This window comes from Lycium barbarum, chromosome 7 (genome assembly GCF_019175385.1).
Source record: "Lycium barbarum isolate Lr01 chromosome 7, ASM1917538v2, whole genome shotgun sequence".
In the NCBI taxonomy this organism is placed as follows: domain Eukaryota; kingdom Viridiplantae; phylum Streptophyta; class Magnoliopsida; order Solanales; family Solanaceae; genus Lycium; species Lycium barbarum.
The window spans coordinates 81578836-81603080 of NC_083343.1; the positions used below are offsets into that span (position 1 = coordinate 81578836).

General features: G+C 38.3%; 2 protein-coding genes across 3 annotated transcripts; one reads left to right on the top strand and one right to left on the bottom strand.

Annotated features, from left to right (window-relative positions):
- Positions 1 to 503: 503 nt before the first annotated feature.
- Positions 504 to 17386, bottom strand: LOC132603494 (uncharacterized). Of its 2 annotated transcripts, XM_060316592.1 has the most exons (4): positions 16931 to 17385; positions 12883 to 13005; positions 12506 to 12560; positions 762 to 899 (listed from the first exon to the last, which is right to left on the bottom strand). In XM_060316592.1, exons 1-3 carry the CDS (start codon positions 17145 to 17147, stop codon positions 12529 to 12531), a joined length of 372 nt encoding a protein of 123 aa, XP_060172575.1. In that variant the 5' UTR covers positions 17148 to 17385; the 3' UTR covers positions 762 to 899; positions 12506 to 12528. The 2 variants fall into 2 exon arrangements, with proteins under 2 accessions (XP_060172574.1, XP_060172575.1); XM_060316591.1 differs by lacking the exon at positions 12506 to 12560 and having other exon boundaries at positions 504 to 899; positions 16931 to 17386.
- Positions 17387 to 19987: 2601 nt separating this feature from the next.
- On the top strand, positions 19988 to 23699 carry LOC132603495 (cation/H(+) antiporter 4-like). The gene is made up of 3 exons (XM_060316593.1): positions 19988 to 20836; positions 21180 to 22187; positions 22274 to 23699. The coding sequence occupies exons 1-3, from the start codon at positions 20615 to 20617 to the stop codon at positions 23363 to 23365; spliced, it is 2322 nt and encodes a 773-aa protein (XP_060172576.1). The 5' UTR covers positions 19988 to 20614; the 3' UTR covers positions 23366 to 23699.
- The last annotated feature ends 546 nt before the right edge of the window (positions 23700 to 24245 follow it).

The following is a 24245-nucleotide window of genomic DNA, read 5'->3' on the forward strand; positions in this document are numbered from 1 at the left end:
CCCGTGCATCGCACGGCCATAGTTTGCTAGTTTTAATATATATAACACAAAATACGTAATAATAGTGGATTAGGTGTTCAACATGCAACCGAAAGTAGCTACAATTAGTTCTCTCCATTAAAAAGAAGGCATTACAAGCAGAGGCGTATCTAGCATGTTAGATGGGGTTCAATTCCAACACAGAGCATAAATTTATGTTAGACCCATAACTTTAAAAATATAATGAGTTTAATGCTAAGAATCGCAGGATTGAACCCATAGAGTTTAAATCCTGAATCTGCCTCTGATTACGAGATAGATTGTTTGGGCTTTTATTCTTATCCTGGTACTTCATGATTGAAATGTGAAACCAACTGGATTAAACTGAGCCCAGCCAAGATCAAGCAACTTGGCCTCAACTCCAAATTAGTTGGATCAGCTATACGTATTCTCTATATCCATTTTCATTCTAATCAGGCCAGTCAAGAAAAAAATGAGACAGGAAGGTGACCACAATTAAGATCTGCTGTTGCAAATGGCTCTAGCATTATTTGCCTTCCATCTTGAGAAATTTCACTGAGACTCACTAAGTTCACAAAATGACAGTTATCCACCAAGGCTACAACAATTCACTCAATAAGCTGCTGAGCCATAAAATAATTGAACTTCAATTGAAGCCATTGAAATACAAAATATTAATGACTTGCGGAAAAATTAGGACTGAGATATGCATGCCCCGCACTGAGTTCCCTTCACTTCCTGCTATAAGGATTCATCAGCATATGGTAACTTGCAGGGAGCAGCCCGGTCCTTTGACTTATATTGGCCTAGCACTTCAGCAACAGTTCTACAACGGCATTGCTTTCCAGGTCGGATAACATCCCCATAAACAGCCATTTCAATTACATCAAGCTCCTTATCTGCATGGTCCAAGTTTTATGGTGAGTATTAATAGAGTAAAAATGTAACTGCTGCAAAAACAATTGACAACCATGCAGTTAGGGCACAAATTTATATGTCCAATTCTTTTTTTTTTTTTTTAAACTGGTAATGTTGTATTCCTCAGAATTAAGGATATGCTGGCAACCTTAAGACCAAAAAAAAAAAAAAAAAACAGATAAGAAAAAGGGATAGATACTACTTACAGAGAGCCTACCAAATCTACAAGCTCTGATTCCTCTATTTCTTTCTCTTTACACCAAGAATAAAAAGATACAATACAATTCCATTTAACTATGTGAATGGAATTGGACCTATCTTCAAAGCTTCTACTATTCCTCTCTCTCCACACAGTCCACCAGATACAGTGTGGGATAATTCTCCACCATTTCTTCTGGCTCTTGCTTTCTCCTCTTCTAATCCAGCAACTCAGTAGATCTGCAGTGTGCTCAGGCATGGTCCATTTTGTGTTTGTGAGGGTAAAAAATAAAGCCCATAACTGTCAAGTGAATTTACAATGCAGAAAGAGATGGTTGTTGGTCTCATCTGTTTCCCCACATAGTGGATATCTGGAGACAATGATCTGTCCCTTCTCTTCAAAACTTCATGAGTCAAACAAGCCCTTCTAACTACCAGCCATGTCAAGCATTTTACTTTAGTTGGTGCTATATTTTTCCAAACATTTTTCCACAAAATTTGCTGGTTTCTGTTTTGTTGTGCATTGTCAATTTCATAGACCCTTTTAACTGAAAATTGCCCATCCTTGTTATGTTTCCATCTTATAGAGTCTGAATCTGATGTAGTGCCACTGAAGCCCTCCAATTCATGCAGCAAATTTGCCAGCCTGTCCACTTCCCAATCATTCAAAAGTCTCCTAAATGATAAATCCCACCCTTGAGTAGTCCAACACTCGTTGACAGTTGCCTCAGGATTGTTGCATATGATGAATAAATCAGGGAAATCTTCCTTCAAAGGGGTCTGATTTTTCCAGGCATCTCCCCAGAACTTTGTTTTACTACCATCTCCCACTTTTATAGTCATGTTCCCTGCTAGCTTAGGCCAAAGATCTCTGATTGTTCTACAGACCCCAACTCCATAGGGTGTAGAGCTGACATTACTACACCAAGGGCTATATTCACCATATTTGCATTTGATAACCTCCTTCCATAAAGCTTGGCCTTCTTCATTATATCTCCATAGCCATTTCATTAAGAGACTATTATTCTGTCTCCTAAGGTTTCTGATGCCCATTCCCCCCAAATGTCTACTGTTCAGTACTTTATCCCATTCCACCAGATTGTATCCCTTATTCTCTTTGCATCCATGCCAAAGAAAATCCCTTCTCAATTTATCCAACTTCTTCAGAATCTTAGAAGGTAGAGGGAACAAAGACATAACATAGGTAGGTAAAGAATCTAGAACTGAGTTTATGAGAGTAAGTCTTCCTCCAAGAGATAAATATTGAGTCTTCCACCTTGTCAATCTCTTTTCAGCCTTCTCTACAATGCCATCCCATATCAATTCCTCCTTGCGTCTGTTGCCCAGTGGCATGCCTAAATAAACAGTAGGTAGATGCTCCACATTGCAGCCTAGTATCTCTGCCAGACTCTGCAAGTTAGCCACCTCTTTGATTGGGAACAAATTACTCTTCCCCCAATTTACTTTCAAGCCTGAAGTGATCTCAAAAAACAGAAGTATCAATCTGATGTAGTTTATCTGTTCCTCAATGGGTTCACAGAAGATAACTGTATCATCAGCATAAAGCAGATGACAAATTTCCTTAACTTGCCCTCTATCACCCCCTATTTGAAAACCTCTGATCCACCTTGTTTTGTGTTGCTATCCTCATCATACTGTCAAATCCTTCCATTGCCAAAATAAAAAGAAAGGGAGATAGAGGGTCTCCCTGTCTTAGTCTCCTCCCTGATGGGAAGCATCCAACTGGTTCACCATTCACAAGACTAGAAAATCTAACAGTACTGATGCAGAACCTAATCCAACCCAGCCATTTCTCCCCAAATCCCATTTGTCTAAGTAAGTTCACCAAGAATTCCCAATTTACATGATCATAAGCTTTTTCAATATCTAGCTTGCACATGACACCAGGGACATGTCCTTTCAATCTAGAGTCCACACACTCACTTGCAATAAGAGCGGCATCCATGATTTGCCTCCCTTTTATGAATGCCATCTGGTGTTTGTTAACCAGCTTGTCAACCACCTTTTTCAACCTTTCAGCCAGAATATTTGCTATCACCTTGTACATGCCAGTAATCAGGCTTATAGGTCTGAAATCCTTCAATTCTGAGGCCCCTGCTTTCTTAGGAATAAGAGTCACATAAGTTGCATTGAAACTTCTCTCAGTCCTCTGGTTAGCATGAAAATCATGAACAGTGTTCTTGATATCATCTTTGAGTAGATCCCAGAAAGTAAGATAAAAGGACATGGGGAATCCATCTGGCCCAGGTGCCTTTTCCATAGCGCATAGCTTGATACTATCTAAGATTTCCTTTTCATCAAATTGTCTCTGTAACCACTCCTGCTCCTCCTCAGTTATACATGTGGGGTTCATGAGCTGTAGTTCTGGTCTCCATTCCTCTGGCTCCTTGTAAAGATTTTGATAGAAACTTTTGATTGCTTCCTTGATTTCAGTTGGTTCACTAATAGTATTTCCTTCCACTGTCAAGTTGTCAATGGAGTTGAATCTCTTATGTGATGTGGCAATTCTATGAAAGTACTTGGTATTTTTATCCCCTTGTTTCAACCATTGAATTCTTGATCTTTGTCTCCACCCTATCTCTTCCATTTTAGCCACCCTCTCAAAATCCAAAGCTAGGTTTGTTTTTTGAAGAAGTTCATCATCTGTGAGACTTCTTTGTTCCTGGATAGATTCCAAGTTGGCCAATTGGTGTACAATCTCCTCTTTTTGCTGTTTCCAGTTGCCTCTGTTGGATTTACTCCATTCCTTCATCTTTCCTTTTAGCATTTTCAGTTTTTCAGCTAAAATATACCCAGGTCTGCCAGTAACAGTGAAGGATAGCCACCACATTTTCACATTCTCCTTGAAACTCTCAACCCCCATCCACCAATTTTCAAACTTGAAGTATGATTTCTTGAAACTTATATCCCCACAGGTCAACATGATAGGATTGTGATCAGAGGTTAATTTAGGGATAATAGATTGTTTGATGTTTCCAAACTGCTCCTCCCACTGAGTTGAGAATAGAAATCTATCAATCCTTGATGCAGTTCTATAGTTTTCCCCTCTTCTCCAAGTGTAAGACCCTCCAAATAAAGGAGGATCTATAAGCTCCAACTCCTCAATACATTCAGAAAATTCTGTCATAGCTCCATTTATTTTGCGACAGTTTGTCCTTTCACAAGGATATCTTATAACATTAAAATCACCACACACTACCCATGGCTTCACATCTTATATGTCCAATTCTGTGTGAAGTTGAGAAGGATGACTAAGCATTATACATTTTACGGGGCATTAAGGGTGGTTAACTTCTGCTAGAATCTGTAGAAAATCTTATACGATATACCATTTTCCACACTTACTTTTTTTTTGATTAGCCACGGGTGTCCGAGTCTCTTTGAGACTCGACTAATCCCGTGGGTGCACAGGCCCTCGGCAAGGAGTTTCCCGCAAGTGCACCACGGTTAATTCAGGGTTTCCCCAGTCCGATGGCCCTCAGAAATTGTTTGCACCCAGTGGGTTTCGAACTTGAGACCTTGAAAGGGAGCACCCCAAGGCTCAAGTCAATTGCCACCAGGCCAACCCCTGAGGGTTCATTTTCCACACTTACTTTCCAGACGAGCATATCTCTTTTTGCACTAATTGTGTAGAAAAAGGCATTACTGGTCCCTTATACTTATCAGCTAAGTTGCTCGGACTCTTCACTTTCGGTGCTGCACCCGTGTCGACACGACATGGGTGTGGGTGTGAGATCCATCCCAATCTGGTCAACCGATTTTGGATACATTGACCAAAATCGACGGAGAAATTCCAACAGATCCAATGATTTCAATAAACAAAAGCTAAGGTGGAATTAAAGAAAATGGAATACCTTGTATATTGAAATTTCTAAGTCACTCCTTTTCTTTTTATCTCCTTTAGGGATTCTCCTCTTGATCAATATTTTCTCCTCAAGTTTTCCACATTTTTTTTTTTAATCCCCGCACCCGTATCCATACCTAGATCTGTATCCCCGAATCTTAAAATATAGATCATGAAGGATCCGCACCCGTATCGGACACCCACACCCGAGTCCGACCAACTTAGCTTACCAGTTCCTTTATACCTTATACAAAAACAAAGCAAAAAATAAAAACAAATAACCACACCAGTTCCATTATCTACAGTTGCCAAAGCTGTTGTGTTACAAGGCAAGTTCCATGATAACTTATTGCACGTGCTATAAAATACATGCTAAACAGCACAATAATAAAAGAACGGGTAAGACTCGCAAAACTTCAGAGAGGGATCTAACCAGTTGAAAGATCCAAGCAAATTTTATTGGTTCTATCCTCTGAAAGAAGATAATATAGAGATGGTAGCAAAGCTGACATGTCCTGACTCAGTAATCAAACTCTGAGGTAGTTAGGCAGCATCTACCAAGATAAAGAAATTCTTTATGTATTTAAACTATGTAACATGTGTTGGGTCTAGTATAGATTAAATGGGAAACGGAGGGAAGAAATATGGAGGGAACATGAGTCGTTCTCTTATGCTTTGGTGGAAAGCATTTCTCCCACATTGGTAGTGGAAAGAGAAGTTCAAGTGTTTAAATAAGGAAACACTTTTACTTCTTGTTAAAAGGGTTGAGGAAATAAGTAAGCCTTGCGCCGTCGTCGTCGCTCGCTCGGCTTCGGTCAAAGATTGATTGATTAATCTTTTTGGACAAAATTTTCTTTAATTATTTAATTATTAATTAAATTAGCCAAATATCCAACCTGAACCGGATCCGCGCGCGACCCGGTTCATTTTCTTTCTCGGATTTTATTTAAAATTCCCGCCCGTTTTTAAGTGACTGTTCTGAAGGGCTGCAAACTTTCAGAAAGAGTACTTCCATGGCTATAAATTCGTTTGATTCCTCATATTTTTCCTTACGAATTTTTCTAAACTTCAAAACTTCTTCTTCTGCACAAATAAATTCTAGTGTAATTTACTGCCGTTGAGTGGTTCGCTGACACCGTAATTTTAGGTACCGATACATCAGTGAGTACGATCGTTCTATCCTAGGAGGATATATTCCATTAACTTCGGGTACTTGAGGGGGATAATTTCCTTAAGGACACACCCATACTGTTTCTGATCATTTTCAGATTCTCTCCTGTTTACTGGTTTTAAGTTTTCTGGTTTTGAAAATATTCTTCAAACTGTATTGTTTCTGGAAATTCTCCAAAATTGTTCTAAGTATTTTCGTAATACAGATTGCTAACAATCTTAAGGAAATTATATTTTATATATTAATCTGTATTCTGTTTTGGAGACTAAAACCTGTGTGGTTTTTCACTCCGTATGAAATTTCGTGTTCTGACTTGAAGATATAAAAACTTCGTTGGAATATTAAAGTTCATACTTGTACAACGATTTGAAGAACATAAAAACTTCGTCGTTGTTGTTGTGAAAAAATTGCTATTCTGATTATTAAAACAGTTTGTCAATTTTGACAGTGAAAAGAAATGGCAATTGAAAGTGCTACTACTTCTGCTACTATTGCGGCAACAAGCCGAACTGCTGTGCCACCGGCGGAAAAACCGGGGAAATTTTCTGGAGCCAACTTCAAAGGATGGCAGCAAAGGGTGTTCTTTTGGCTTACCACTCTTGGTATGCAAAAGTTCACCAACGAAGACCCTCCAGTGCCTACCGCCGATATGCCAGACAATGAAAAATTTATGATTGTTGAGGCGTGGAAACAAGCAGATTTTCTATGCAAGGCTACATCCTAAGTGCTTTGGATAATGATTTGTACAACGTCTACAGTGCTACTGGATACTTCGAAAGAATTGTGAGATGCACTTGAGAAGAAGTATAAGACTGAAGACGCATGCTTGAAAAAAAATTGTGGTCGCCAAGTTTCTAGACTATAAAATGATACACAACAGAACCGTTGGAACCCAAGTTCAAGAGCTTCAACTTATTTTTCATGACCTTGTTGCTGAAAGTATGGTAGTTAACGAAGCGTTTGTGGCTGCAATGATTGAAAAGTTGCCTCCTTCGTGGAGAGATTTCAAAAATTATCTAAAGCACAAGCGCAAAGAAATGAAGTTGGAAGATCTTGTGATTCGTCTCAAGATTGAGGAAGATAACAAAATAGCCGAGAAGAAGTCGCGTGGGAATTCAACGATTATGGGAGCGAATATCGTTGAAGAGGCTGCTCCAAAAAGTAAGAAAAGAAAGAAGTCCACTGGACAAAAGAAGGAACAAGCCAAGAAAAGTTCAAGGGCAACTGCTATAATTGTGGGAAAACTGGCCACAAGGCTCCTGATTGTCGTGCCCCGAAAAAGGACAAGAACAAGGGTCAGGCGAACATGGTGGAAAAGATGGATGATGTAGATGATCTCTGTGCTATGCTATCGGAGTGCAATTTGGTTGGAAACCCAAAGGAGTGGTGGCTTGATTCTGGTGCCACTCGACATATTTGCTCTGCAAAAGAAGCATTTGCAACATACGCTCCTGTTGGACCAGAAGAGGAGCTTTTTATGGGAAATACTACAACAGCCAAGGTTGAAAGATAAGGGAAGATACTTCTGAAGATGACTTCCGGCAAGGTGCTGACTCTCAACAACGTTCTGCATGTTCCTACAATTAGGAAGAATTTAGTTTCAGCCGTACTACTCGTCAAAAACGGGTTTAAGTGTGTGCTTGTTAGTGAGAAAGCTGTAATAAGTAAGAATGAGATGTTCATAGGAAAGGGCTACCTCACCGAGGGCCTTTTCAAGCTAAATGTAATGGTTGTTGACAGTATTAATAAGAATTCAGCTTCGTCTTACTTATTGGAGTCAAATGATTTATAGCATGTTCGTTTAGGACATGTCAACTACAAAACCTTGCGAAATTTGATTAATTTAGAAGTATTGCCTAAATTCGAGTGTAATAAATCAAAATGTGAAATCTGTGTTGAATCTAAGTTTGTTAAACATCCATATAAGTCTATTGATAGGAATTCAGATCCTTTAGACTTAATCCACACAGATATATGTGATATGAAGTCAATACCATCTCGCGGTGGGAAAAAGTATTTTATAACTTTTATTGACGATTGCACTCGATATTGTTATGTGTATTTGCTTAATAGTAAGGATGAAGCAATTGACGCATTTAAGCAATACAAGAACGAATTGGAAAATCAATTGAATAAAAAGATAAAAATGATTAGAAGTGATAGGGGTGGAGAATACGAATCTCCTTTTGCAGATATATGTTTAGAATATGGAATTATTTATCAAACTACTGCTCCCTACACACGACAATCAAAGGGAATTGCGGAAAGGAAAAAACGAACATTAAAGGAAATGATGAATGCTTTATTAATAAGTTTTGGTTTACCGCAGAGCTTGTGGGGGGAAGCTATCCTTACAGCTAACCCAATACTCAACAGGGTGCCCCACAGAAAAACACAATCTATTCCATATGAACTATAGAAAGAAAGAAAACTCAACTTGAAATATTTCAAAGTGTGGGGGTGTTTAGCAAAGATACAAGTTCCTTTACCCAAAAGGGTAAAAATCGGACCAAAAACTGTGGATTGTGTTTTTATTGGATATGCTACAAACAGCAAAGCTTGTCGATTTTTGGTTCACAAATCCGACAATCCCGAAATTCATATTAATATGGTAATTGAATCAGATAATGCTGAATTCTTTGAAAACATTTATCCGTATAAAACTGAATGTGAGTTGTCAAGTGAAAGATCTAAACGACCGCAGGAAGAACCAAAGGAAAGTACACCAAGTGAAGAGGATCCAAGGCGTAGCAAACGTCAAAGGACATCTACTTCTTTTGAACCAGATTTTGTGGCATTCTTGCTTGAAAATGAGCCTCAAACATTTAAAGCAGCGATGTCTTCTTCTAATTCAGCATTTTGGAAAAAGGCAGTCAATGGTGAGATTGAATCAATTTTGAACAACCTTACATAGGAATTGGTTGATCTTCCTCCTAGAAATAAACCTTTAGGATCAAAATGGATCTTTACAAGAAAAATGAAAGCTGATGGCACTATTGACAAATATAAGGGAAGACTTGTGGTCAAAGGTTATAGACAGAAAGAAAGCCTTGATTACTTTGACACATACTCGCTGGTAACAAGGATAACATCTATTCGGGTGCTAGTGGCACTGGCGGCCGTACATGGTCTTGAAATCCATCAAATGGATGTTAAGACAGCTTTCTTAAATGGAGAGTTGGAGGAAGAAATCTACATGGAACAACCTGAGGGATTTGTGGTTCCTGGTAAAGAAAGGAAAGTGTGCAAACTTGTTAAGTCGCTTTATGGACTAAAACAAGCACCCAAACAATGGCATGCTAAATTTGACCAAATAATGTTAGCAAATGGATTTAAGATCAACGAGTGACAAATGTGTTTACATTAAAAACACTCCAAATCATGAAATCATTGTTTGTTTATATGTTGATGACATGTTGAGATTGAGTAAAGATACTGCCGATATAAATGCTACTAAGCGCATGCTGGCTAGCAAATATGATATGAAGGACTTATGAGTTGCTGATTTGATCTTAGGAATCAGAATTCATAAAACTCCACAAGGTCTAGCATTATCGCAGTCTCATTATATTGAAAGAGTACTTGACAAGTTCAAGTATTTGGATTTCAATGGCCAAGACTCCAATTGACGTGAGCTATACATTTCAGAAGAATGAAGGTGAAAGTGACTCACAATTGGATTATGCAAGGGTGTTGGGAAGTTTGATGTATATCATGAATTGTACGCGACTAGATATAGCATGTGCTATTAGCAAATTGAGTCGGTTCAGGATGGCAATGAAACGAGTTTTGGGGTATCTGAAACATACCCAAGACTATGCTTTGCATTATAACAAATATCCCGCCGTGATTGAGGGATATAGTGATGCAAATTGGATCACCGGATCATCTGAAGTTAAATCCACGAGTGGATATGTTTTCACAATTGAGGGTGGAGCAGTGTCTTGGAAATCATCCAAACAGATGTGCATCACTGTTCTATGATGGAATCTGAATTTATAGCTTTAGACAAGGCCGGTGAAGAAGCTGAATGGCTCCGAAATTTCTTAAAAGATATTCCATTCTGGCCCAAACCTCTGGGACCTATATGCATACACTGTGAAAGTCAAGCAGCACTAAGTAAGGCAGGGAACGTTAGGTACAACGAAAAATCTCGTCACATACGACTGAGACATAACACTGTGAGACAACTACTCTCTAGTGGAATTATCACTATTGACTATGTAAAGTCTAGAAATAATGTGTCGGATCCACTTACAAAAGGCCTAACTATAGAAGCGGTTGAAAGATCATCTAAGGGAATGAGTTTAAGGCTTAGGATAAGTCATCATGGCGGCAGCTCTACCTAGTAGACTAGAAATCCCAAGAGCTAGGTTCAAGGAGATCAAACAAAGTTGTGATTCACGGTTCAGCATTGTCAAATAACTCAATCCATTCTCGTGATGAAGACAACGTTCAGGAACAAGGATAAAACATTAAGGCTTTTTAACGAGTTAATAAAGCTTAAGTTTTTCAATGGTTTCTAAGTTTGGCAGGTTTGACCAAATAGTGTATCTACGCGATAACACGTTTAGGAATCACTTATGTGAGTGTGAAGTGTAAGCTGCTTCAAAGAGGATGATTGTAAAAAGCCCATTCTCTATACACTTATGAAACCAGGAGGTGTTCATGGCTAAAACGAACACAACCGTAAGAACCATAGACGGTAAAGGGTTGATTGTGTGACATGTGGCTGTCTAGGTATATACCAAAGCTCGACGGTTCAAAGATATCAAATCTACCGATTGACCAAGTATATCTGACATATGTTCACTACAGAAAGTTCAAAGGGAAACCTACTTATCAAGATGCAATTAATCCTTGCTTGTAAATCACACGCTCGTCCGTGCATTCCTTTATGTTATAGCCATTCCCCATTCATGTGGGGGATTGAGTATAGATTAAATGGGAAATGGAGGGAAGAAATATGGAGGGAACATGAGTTGTTCCCTTATGCTTTGGAGAAAAGCATTTCGCCCACATTGGTAGTGGAAAGAGAAGTTCAAGTGTTTAAATAAGGAAACACTTTTACTTGTTGTTAAAAGGGTTGAGGAAATAAGCAAGCCTCGCGCCGCCGTCGTCGCTCGCTCGGCTCGGCTTTGGCTTAGGCTTTGGATTTGGATTTGGTCAAAGATTGATTAATTAATCTTTTTGGACAAAATTTCTTTAATTATTAATTAAATTAGCCAAATATCCAACCCGAACCGGATCCGCGCACGACCCGGTTCATTTTCTTTCCCGGATTTTATTTAAAATTCCCACCCCCCGTTTTTAAGTGACTATTCTGAAGGGTTGCAAACTTTCAGAAACAGTACTTCCATGGCTATAAATTTGTTTGATTCCTCATATTTTTTCGCTGACACCGTGGTTTTAGGTACCGATACACCGATGAGTAAAATCGTTTTATCCTGGGAGGATATATTCCATTAACTTCGGGTACTTGAGGGGAATAATTTCCTTAAGGACACACTGTGCATTCAGTGGGCTCGATTTTCTTCCTCAAAAATATTTTCGATACTGTTTCTGATCATTTTCAGATTCTCTCCTGTTTACTGGTTTTAAGTTTTCTGGTTTTGAAAATATTCTTCAAACTTTATTGTTTCCGGAAATTCTCCAAAGTTGTTGTTCTAAGTATTTTCGTAATGCAGATTGCTAACAACATGACAAAGGAACTTCTAGGTGGAAGAATACAGTTCTCCTTTGCTTGATCTTCTACAAGGGCAAAATCTTATCTATGTTAGGATCTAGATTGTCAAGAATAATCAAGCAAGAAAAGAATTGAAAGAACAATCACAAAGAAGATACAATCTACGTAGTTTCAGAAGAATTGTCTAAATCCACGTTCACAGAAAAAGAAAAAAAAAAAAAAACAGTTCTATTACTTCTTGTGTTCTGTTACACCTGTTTCCACATCATACCTTCTCACTGTAGTTATGCGATGAGAACTTGGACTTCAATTTGGATTCAGAAACCAGCTTTAAATCAAAAACCTAACCCAACCGCTACTGGCAGTAGGAGGTAGAAAAAGATATACAGTAAAGATTAATCTCAATGTGATGAATGCAAACTGAATTACTGCCCCTAATCTGATGAATGTTCTAATCAAATTGAGAACTTAGCATGGGCCAAGAGAGTACTGAACGGAAAAGTAGTAATCTGAGAAAGAAATCCACACAAAAACCATCACAATGACAACCATGAAAATGCAACTTAGGTTCAAACCAAATACCAAACAATAGCAATTTTTCGCATGATTTCTTATGGTAATGCAAAAATAATTTGCCAACTATTTAATTGATATTGCATCTCTATACCTCCATTTATGAACAGTGTCAAATTATCTTGTTAAAGCTGAAAACATGGGAATACCTGAAAACCACCAAAAAAATAAAATCAATACAACTACAATGACACTACAATCCCAAACGGAAGTAAGATCGTTTTAGCATATTGATCGGTAGTAGTCCCGTAATCCAGATAGATCAGGCAATGACTTAAAACCTTCGAAATTACCATGGCACTTCTAATCTTAAGAGGCTACAGCAGTTTTTTTTATAAGAGGCTACAGAAGTAACACAACTATCATATAGCTCGCAGATCTCCAAACTGGAGGAACTAGTTCAGAAGTCATAAAGATCGACACGACAAGTGATAGAAGCAGAACAAATAGGGAAAGATCAAAGGTGAATACCAGTGAACTTGATATCGCAGGAGTAGCTTTTTAACTGACTAGTATCAATCTCATCCTTGTTGGCTTTAAGCCTGTTCACCCTTGTCTGAAGGATCTGGCAATTCTCCGCTATGGACTCACCCCCTGCATAAGAGAACTCATTTTAAATGGCGCAACAACCATGTATTTGACCACCAAATAAAAACTCAAGCGACCCATCTCCACACCTGCCGTCCAACCAACGGATGCGAAAAAAATTAGAAACACACCCCCCCCCCCCCCCCCCCCCCCTTGGGCAAATTAGAAGATTTCAACAGTTAATATTCTATCCAAATGATTAAATCACTGAACAACAGAAATCCAGAATGCTCGGAGTGAATCAGATCAATCAATTAACAAACACCTACCCCCGCCCACAAAAAAAATAAATTGCTGAAGTTGACTATATGAATCATCTATATTGATTTCCCCTCCTTAGGGTCCATTTTATCACATTTGGGTGATAATAGAATAAAACAATGTTGCTCGGACTCTTCACTTTCGGTGCCGCACTCGTGTCGACACGACAGGTGTATGGATATGGGTGTGGGATCCGTACCCGATCTGGTCAACCAATTTTGGATACTATGACCAAAATCGAGGGAGAAATTCCGGACAGATTCAATGATTTATGTAATCAAAGCAAAAATTATGGTGAAATTGAAGAAAATGGAATACCTTGTATATTTTCTATGTCACTCCTTTTCCTTTTACCTCCCGAAATTCTCCTCTTGATCAATATTTTCTCCTCAAGTTTTCCACATAATATCTCATAATTTAGGTTTTTTAATTCTATTTTATGACAATTGAATTATTTTTAGCCGAATCACCCCACCCGTATCCATAAATGGATTCGTGTCCCTGAATCTTAAAATTAAGATCATGAAGGATCCGACCTCTAGATGTGCACCCGTATCGGATACCCGCACGGTAGCACCCTAGTCCGAGCAACTTAGGAATCAACTACCCCTCAATTCCAAAATAGTTGGGATTGGCTCTATGTATTTTCTACATCCATATTCAACTCCACTATATTTGGGCTTATTCATTTCACTTGGGCTATAATGATTATCTTTAGCAATAATAAAATCAATTAAAACCCCAATTCAAAGTTAGTTGAGTCGACTATATGAGATATATGTATTAATTCAACTCTATTCCGACTCACTTCCTTTCATTAGGATAACAAGGACTCACGTTGGCAATAATAAAATTAAAGGGAAAGGTCCAAATTTGCTCTTATAGTTTGTGATTTGGCTCAAATATACTCTCCGCTAACCTATCGGCTCATAGATACCCCGCACCATCAATATCATCTCAAAAATGCGCCTCACTAATGGATCTCCAAGATGGACAGATGCAGTTGATTTCGCATCTTGCCACATTGGAATCCATGTAGCTGCCACATAGACAAAATTAACAAAACCCATTCTCCCTCCCCTTCTTCTTTTACCACTACCACCACCATCGTTGCCACTACCTCCATTTTATCCCCCTCCACCACCAGCACCAAAAACACCACGCAACAACAATTCAACCCGCATACACTCTCCATTAACAATACACTACAACCCTCTTACAGTCTTCACAGTCTTCTTTAGCAAATCCAGGCCTCTCCATCTCTTATCTTCGACCCAACTTCATCACCCATTTTTACCATGCTAAAAGATTAACCACTTTCAACATCTTTACAACAACTACTACGCAGCAGCAACAACAACAACAACACCAGCAGCAACAACAACAACAACAACACCAGCAGCAACAGCAACAGCACCACCACCAGCAACAACAGCAACAACAACACCAACAACACCAACACCACCAACAACACCACCAACAACACCAACACCAACACCAACAATAATAATAATAATAATAATAGTTATAATGAGTAATAGTTTCATAACAAGTCTAAACCTATCGTCAATTAGTAGCTATCACCTATATGAATCTTTTTCTTCCATTGAGCCCTATCTTTAACTAAGTCTGTATTGATACCTATACATTTGCAAGTCTTTTAAGACCACTTCCTTTCATCTAATTTTGGGTTTACCCCATCCCCTTTTAACACCTTCACTTACCATAGTTTCCCACTAACGAACTGGTGCATCTATAGGTCAACGCAGAACATGCCCAACCATCTCAAGCGACCTTCTAGCATTTTATATTCAATGTGTGCTACTTACACCATGTAAATAACCCCTTCCCCATGATAAGCTCCACGCACATTCCACTCAACTAAAACACTATACAAATTATGTTCCTGGAGACAGGCACTCGGCTTTAACACTATCCCTATTAGCAACACTCTCAAAGGGAAGAACACTGCGCCACCATCTTCATTGCCACTTTCACCTCAAAATTCCCGCCATACCTCTTCCTATTTCGACCCTTCTCATACCCGTTGCCATAATAAACCACCATTTTTTCCCTTTGTATTTTCGTTACTAAATAATACACCAAAACCCCCCTCAACCTTTCATGATCCCCTCTTGTTGAAGTGCGTGGCCATCTCATCTAAAAGCTTAAGTTGTTACAGAGAACACACTTTTATTTACTTTATTATCTCTTCAACATGCCCCCCTACATTCGGGCTTGATTCTTTTACATGGGTCAAACACGTAAATATTCTTATCAAATAATGGATAGCAATGAGACTCGAACCTAAGACCTCTGCTTGCTTTGATACCGTGTTTAAGTATGAGACTGTAACATCTAAAGACTTAAGCAGTTAGAGAGAGCACACTTTTATTTACCTAATTATCTCTTCAACACCACTAAAACCACAATAGCTGCCTAGCTCCATTTTTCTTATCGCACCTGAACACCAATGACAACCCATCTTCTTTTCCCAATGCTTTCTCCATCAAAATCAACCACATCCTTGAATTTTTTTGGTTGTATTGTCATTTCCAGCGAGGGGATTGGTTTGGAGGCGAGGTCAAAGTGTTGAATTAATTGAAAGTAGCATTGTGGCTTTGAAGATTTTCCTAGTTGAGGGCTTGTTATCCATTCTAGATTTGACTTTTATAGCTATTTCTTTTTGATATTTGGTAGGCGCTTTGTTTAGGGCTATAGATCTTGAAAAAGGAGAGTTAATGGCGGTCGTTCATAGTGGAGGTGGTGGTTCGACAGTGGCATTGCAGTGATGGGTTGGGCTTGTTTTTTGTGGCTTTAGCAGTGGCTCAAAGTGTTTGGGGTGTTGTATTTGTGAGAGAATGGTAGGAAATTCTTTTTGGTGGTGCTGGTGCTGGTGGTCCAAGTATACCTCTGAACAGTTGAAAAGATCAAATACACCCCTACATGGCTTGCACCATGTCAACTAAATCAGACCAATTTTTCAACGGTTACTGAGGGGCAAATGAGATGATTTTTACCGTGGCTCGTTAGGTTAACAAAGAGCATATTTAAGCCAAATCACAAAGGCTACAGGCGAATTTGCACTTTTTACCTAAAATCAACAAAGCCTCAACTCCAAACTAGCTGGAATTGACTATAGGAATCCTATCTATCAACTCCAAGTCTATTTCATATCTCTTGTGAAATACTAATTCACTTAGAGAGTAATAAATAATCAATTAATCCTCAATCATAAGTTTGATGATAGAATGTTCATGAACAAACTAGTTGTTTCGGCTACCATACTGAATCAAATAAAAAGGGCAGCCTGGTGCACAAACAGGGCGAATTTATATATTAAATTTGAGGCATGTGAACTTGTGGTCTCTCCATAAAACTAGGTATTTTATGTATATATTTTCTTAAAATTGGTATAATATTATCTGCTAGCACCCATGCTACAAATGACGCACTTTGTTGAAGGTTGATATTGAGCTAGAGGACTAGGGGTCAATTCCCACTTAATTCTTTTTTTTCCTTCTTTTTTTCGAATGGTGTGCACCCATGTTCTAGATTCGTCTGTGTGCACAAAGCATGTACTCAAGGGTGTGATGTAGACAGCTAAAAATAAAGGAAACAAGAGAAAACAGAAACAGGAATGTCAGGAAAAGTAATACGCAGTAGGTACCTTTGGAGAAGGGAATGATGTGGTCATACTCAAAGCAAAGACAACCTTGACAATTGAAGAAGCGTTTGCAGACAACGTTACCAGCGGAATCTTTGCGCCAGCGTTCAGGATGTCGACCAGGTACAGTCTCAGCCTTAGCCCAACACATCCTCTTCGCTTCTGTGTCAAAATTCCGTGGCCTTTGCTCTCCTCGAGATCGACTTGGTGATGAGCTCATCTCACCAAACCCCACTTCCCCCCAATCTTTCTTTTGGGGATGGGTTTAGGTCCAGGAGATTGACAGTAGGAAGGAGATGTCTATAAATAGTGAAATATACTAGCAAAGAGGGAAACCAACTTGTTTTTCCGTGACACGGCAAGTTTCTGCCCTCTTTCTTGTTGGATCAATAGAATTTACAAGTTTGTGCATTTGGTTCAAGACCAACTGCACATCTTTTCACATATTCTGCCTACGGAAAATATTTGCATCCCGAGGGGCGGTATTACACTTTAATTATACGTGAAAGGGCCAAATATACCATGTACAGTTGAAAAAGAGTCAAATATACCCTTGGTTATATTTTGAATCTAAATATACCTCTCCCATTATATTTTGGATCTAAATATACCCCTCCTCCGTTAAAATTGTCCACAATGAATACCAGATCTGACGTGGCACTAAGGTGGACGCCACGTGACATGCCACCTCACCACCCAACCCATTTACCCCTATCTTTCCCTTCTCCCACCACTACCATCTCCTCTCCCTTCATAATCACTGCCACCATTAGCACCACCATTCCACCATCTCCACCTTCACTCCCTCTCCCTCTGCAAATTGATAATTAGGACAGTATATTCATTTTCAATGCCTAACTCCACTGCTTGATTCTTGTCACTAGCAACAGAATTTAATTTGTCAGTATTTATTCTTGGGAGAGGGGGGGGGGGGGGGGGGCGGAGGGTGATGATTTTCAAGTAATGACTGATTTTACTGCTTAAGAAAAATAATTTGTTGCTAAAGCTTGGATCTTTATGAGATATGGATGAAGTTGCTCAAGAGAAAAATATGAGTTTTGAATTGTATCATTTGTTAAAGTTCATTAATTGTTATGCAGGAAATTTATAGGATTGATTTCTATTGATTCTTTTTCTATCTTTTGTTATATGGAGAGATAGGTCATATTGGGTTTACCTTAGGGAATATACTAATTGTTTTGTACATTGGTTGTGGATTTGGTTCGTGTAATTTGCAAGGTTAAGATGGTTGTGATGATATAAATTGTATATGTAATTGAGCAGAAAGAGAAGGAGTGGAGGTGGAGATGGTAGTGCTACTGGTGGCAGTGGTTGTGAAGGGAGGAGATGATAGTGTTGGGAAGAAGGAAAAGAGAGAGGTAAATGGGTTGGGTGGTGAGGTGGCATGCCACGTGGCATCCACCTCAGTGCCACATCAGATCTAGTATCCACCTAGGACAATTTTAATGGAGGAAGGGTATATTTAAACTCAAAGTATAACAAAGGATATATTTGGCCCTTTTCTGTTAATTATATTATCATAAATAAATAAAATTTTATAATTGTTAAGTATATTATTAACTCAATAATTACTTACACCAAATTCAATTACTCTATGGTTTTTCACACAGACCTTAAATCAATATTTATTTGCCAATTAAAATGCATTACAATAATCTAATGAATATATTAAGTTAATTGTGTTTCATGTAAATACCAAGCATATTCTTTTTATGTAGTACTACTGTACTAGTATTAGGGGGAAAGATTGTTAATGTCGCGACCCAATTTTCGGATGATTGTGAACAACACTCAATGGCTTAACTTGATCGAGTGAACATTCTCAATATTTCTATTTTTTTCTTGAATATGAAATACTAAGCAACCCAATGAAGTTCTTAGATAAACTTATAATAAATGACAGAAGAGACATTACCTTGGTAACTTGTGGTAAAACTTGGTCCATTCACACTTCGTCACGTGTCCCAGACATTTAACGCAAGGAGGCATATGTCACTTCGTTTACATTATATGTCTTTTCATCTCTTTTACCATCAAAACTGTAAAAAAAATTCACTTCCCAATCATAATTCATCGAATACTCGAAAAGTAAGGGGACTATCTGTATAGGTACATATATAGATTTGACAGATGGACATATCAAGAGATGACACGTGGCGATCAAAGCTTAGTCATATACAATTCAAAAGGTACGGTTCCAGCCAAAGTAGACAAGGTCGCAACCGAGTAAGATCTTGGTCCGCCCAAGACTCAATACAACAATGCTAGCTAACCTAGCTCTGGAATAGCATGACCGCTAGTTCATTAGCGGCCGGTCAAGATAAGCTTCAACCAGTAATTGTTTCTGTCAAATGTGGGATTCACTCTAGTAATTGTACAATCACGTACATAACGGTTCCAACGTGTAGATAATGATCATTATGAGAGGCTTGAAAGACGCCAACCGTTACATAGGGTTTATACGATAAATACACCCCTTTCTTCACTTGTAACCCATAAGATTTTTATAATCACAAACACTATATAAGCTCTCAATTGTAACAAAGTGCTGAAGTTCTTACTTTTCCGGTGACGCTGCCTGACAGTTTCGCCGGACACAACTCAATAAGATCTACTTTGCTCTTTTAACTTATTGCTTCAAAATTCATTATTCTTATTCTTTATTTCAATTATTTTTGCAAGCAAGTCATTTAATACAAGAAATTAATATTTGGTCTTTATAATCTGCGTACCTTTGACCTTCAAATATAAATTCAATTGTTATCCTAAGTTATAGATTTAGGGGTAAACAAGTTTATTTTGTTGGGTTTTTTAAAAGGTGTTAATGGGAAATGGAAGAGACACCTTTTGGATTGTACCTCTTCATCTCACCCTTTCACTTCTTATAAATTCAGAGGTCCTGCCTCAGATTTTAGACACTGAAAAATTCTAAAGTTCCCCTCTTCTTTGCATTGTTTATCCAAAACAAAAACGTAAGTGTCGTGTTTGCTGTCGCCACTTGAGTTCGCTGAAGTTCTGCAATTTACATTGCCGCTATTGTAAAATAGTTTTTTGTTCTATTCTCGGAGGAATTAATCCATTAATCTTGACAACTGTGAGGGGGTTAAATTTCTTAAGGACACACCAAAAATTTATGGGCTCGAAAATATTCTGATTCTTCTACATTTCTGTCCTTAAATCTTTTTTTGTTTTTTTTTTTTGTTTTTGATTTCTTAAAACAGAAACTAGCTTTGTTAAATTACTGCTTTGAACACATACATATTAATCTAACTACAATATCGTGAGTATTATTTATTATTACAATTCAACTTAATTGGATAATGCAAAAATTCTTATGCAAAATAACATAAGGCTCTTTTAAGATTGTCTTTCCGAAAGAAGATGACAATATAATTGACAAAAAGGAAACTGAGTAACCAAATTGTCGGTTTGATGGAAACATCCGATAAAATTGGAGTAATGTAAAACGCATATATATAACTGATCATCTGCAAATCAGTTAACTAACTGTGACCTCCACTTTCCTTAAAATTCTGCAAACTTGTCATAGCCCTAGGCATGTCAGGTACATAACAAAAAAGATAGAGAAAAACAAAAACCCTTTTAATTTCTTCCCAAGGTGAAGGTGGTATTATGTGTATACAATTAATTATTTAGTTTGCAAAAATGAGCAATTCCAAAGAATCCATCTCTACACAAAAGGTTCTTCAATGTGTATCATTCCCTCCAAGAGGATTTTCACTTGGATTCTTTCGGAAAGGGTCCACTCCCTGGATTTATTCAGTCCCAACAATTGAATTTCAAATACTCATTATGTATATTGTCACCCAACTTTTTCATATTCCTCTCAAGCGCCTTGGATTTCCCAAGCTTGCTTCTGAAATCTTTGTATGTCCTACAACCTCTCTTTTACATTTCCTTTCAATTATATCATGTTTTTAATTCATTAGTGGAAACAGATTAGGATTATATCATGATGATGTACGCTTTGATTCTAATCCAGTGGTCCTCGTAGGCCCCTTTGTCGCGTGTGGACCTGATTCTTTTTCTTGATTCAAACTCGTCGAAATGATATTTGCATTTTGGTTGTCAGTGAGATATGAACTATGATCTTTGTCTGTTCTCATACCATGTTGAAGTGTGTGACCCTCTCATCTAAAAGCTTAAACAATATTTTAAATGCTTAATTATATTATGTCTCGGTATAACTGATTTATTTTTGTGTTTATAGGCGGGGCTAATTCTTGGATCTACTTTGCTTGGGCGTTATAAGACTTACCAAGAAACCTTGTTTCCTCTTCCAAGTCAATCAATTCTTGGTGCACTGTCAACTTTCGGTTACCTACTTTTCCTGTTTCTAAGTGGTGTGAAAATGGACACTAGCATGACAAGGAAATTAGGAAGGAGGGCACTAGTAATAGGTGTTCTTAATCACATAATTCCTTTGGTAACCGGTATGATAACCATATTTGCATTATCAAGCTCTTTCTTTCAAGAAGGCGTCCCAACACTCTCCCCTCATATTGAAGTGATAACTATTGCTAGGACGTCATTTCCTGTCATCTCTTTCCTCCTTAAGGATCTCGGACTTCTTAATTCAGAACTTGGGCGATTAGCACTCTCTTCAGCACTTATTAGTGACTTATTTGGGCTCACTATCAACGCAACTGGCGTTCTAGTTTATATAGGTGCAAGGAATCCACTGGAAAGAGCAATCAAGGATGCGATACTTTTAATTTTTTTCATTATTGTGGTTATTTTTGTCTTTAGGCCACTAATGATATGGGTAGTCAAAAGGACCCCTGAAGGGAAGCCTGTTAAAGACGTTTACATATTGCTAATTGTTCTTGCCGTATTACTTTCTGGTATCTTTTCTGACTGGTTTGAACAAACAGTTCTTGTAGGTCCTTTAATATTTGGATTGGCCGTACCTGAGGGACCCCCTTTAGGATCTACTCTAGTAGATAAACTTGATCCATTTGCCTCTGGCTTTCTGTTGCCTATTTTTGTTAGTCTAATGTCATTAAGAACAAATCTCTCTGCCATAAATCCCTCTTCTTCTTATACATTTGCCAATATTATCCTAATTTGTGTCGCAAGTATATCCAAAATCCTAGCATGTTTACTTCCCATGCTATATTGCAAAATGCCTTTAAATGATGCTGCAGCAATCAGCCTCATAATGTCTACAAGAGGCGTCGTCGACTTGGCTATCTATAGCTTTCTAAGAGATACTAAGGTAAGTAAATGATGAGACTTGAACACCTTAGTTATGGATTCTTTAAACAATAAATGAAAGTTGCTGTGTTCGGTTATGTTTTGCAGATTATCAATCAGGCGAGTTTTGCTTTTATGGTTATAGCAACAGCTGTTACAGCAATATTTGTGCAAATCATGGTGAGATGGCTTTATGATCCATCTAGGAAATATGCCGGATATCAAAGAAGAAACTTAAGGAACTCCAACAACAAGTTACCCATACTTGTTTGCATCCATAATCAGCATAACACTGCTGCTATACTTAGACTACTGGAGAAATCTAATCCCACTAGGGATTTCCCTATAGTTGCCAATGTTCTCCACCTTATAGAGCTACGAGGTCGAGCATCTTCTGTTTTCATCTCTCACCAAGTTCAGACAAAGGCCATTTCTGATGTATCTTATTCGGAAAATGTCATTCTTGCTTTCCAGGGGTATGAACGGAACAACTATGGAGCTGTGACCATTCAGGCCTTTACGGCTATCTCCCCGCGCAATCTAATGCATGAGGATATATGTACCCTTGCCCTTGATGTCCTTGCATCCATCATTATATTGCCCTTTCATCGAAAATGGGCCGTGGATGGATCAGTAGAAGTTGAAGACCACATCTTGAGAACTTTGAACTCTAGTGTTCTTGAAAGAGCTCCTTGTTCTGTTGGAATCCTAGTTGATCGAGGCCAGTTGCGACGTTCCAACTCTGTCCGTTCATCAGAGAATGTATATTCTGTTGCTATATTATTTCTAGGAGGAAATGACGACGAAGAAGCATTAACGTTTGCTAAACGAATGGCTATTAGTGGGACCATTAGCCTCACAGTGATACGGCTAATTTCCAAGCAAGATATCGATCAAGTTCTTGATTTGGATATTATAGGTGATTGGAAACATAGCCGAAGTAGTTGGGAAAATGTGCAGTATATCGAGCATCACGTGAATGAAACAACAGAGACAGCATTATTAGTTCGTTCGTTAGTGGACGATTATGACCTTATAATAACAGGGCGACGAGACAATATACATTCTCCTCTAACAGCAGGACTTGAAGAATGGAGTGAAATCCCAGAGTTAGGAGTCGTTGGCGACATGCTTGCCTCAAAGGATCTAAAGACAAGGGCTTCTGTCCTAGTGATTCAACAACAGCAAACAGCTCTATAGCTATACTACATGAACCCTTCAATTGCCTTGCTATACTTGTATCAAACAGGGTGTGATATTGGTATAGGTATGTCGTGCAAACCCTCCCATATACACGAAAGTTTAACAAAAAGTGTACGTGCTCGTACTAAATACTTACAAAACCTATATTGGATAACAGATTGCTTGTACATAGCTCACTGGACTTGGTATATTTGTTATTTTTGCCCCTCTTCCTCGCATTTTTTTTTTGTTGCAAGAGTAAAATGCTTGATGATTTTTGGTTTCATTTTCTGTCTGCATACTTGAATCATTTCATTTGCCTTCATCCAAAAGCGTACTTGAGAATGTTGGATGTCAGCTTCATGTCTTGAAAAAGAAATTTCTATTGGACGGCGCGTACAAGTTCTGTCTCTCTTCCGAGTACAAATTCTGTCTCTCTTACGTTATCTGTTAAGGATGCCGCATGAATTCTCCGATTACAACATAATGGAATATAGTAAATGCCAAACAATCGATGGGTTTCCTCGGGACAAACAACTTTCAGAGTCGTCTAGGGTCACCGCTGCATTCTCTGAGGGGAAGTCCCAGCTTGAGGTAGCCAAGAGGCAAGTCCTTGTCTACTCTATGTACGCGCCCAAAGTCAGGAGCGTGATGGCAAATTGAAGCAGTAAGACTATTCAATTCTCGTCAGTTTTGTTGTAATTTTTGTAAAGCTATTAAGTAGTTTTGGACAAGTCTGCTTTTGTTCGAGGATGAACTATTTAATTGTATTGGAACAAATGGGCTCTAATGGATGTACATGATTCATATTCCGATTCTCTTTTGATGATGTTTAGTTGATAGATTAATTGATTGCTAGATGTTGTTTACTAAAGTTCTTGTAAATTCACTGATTTGG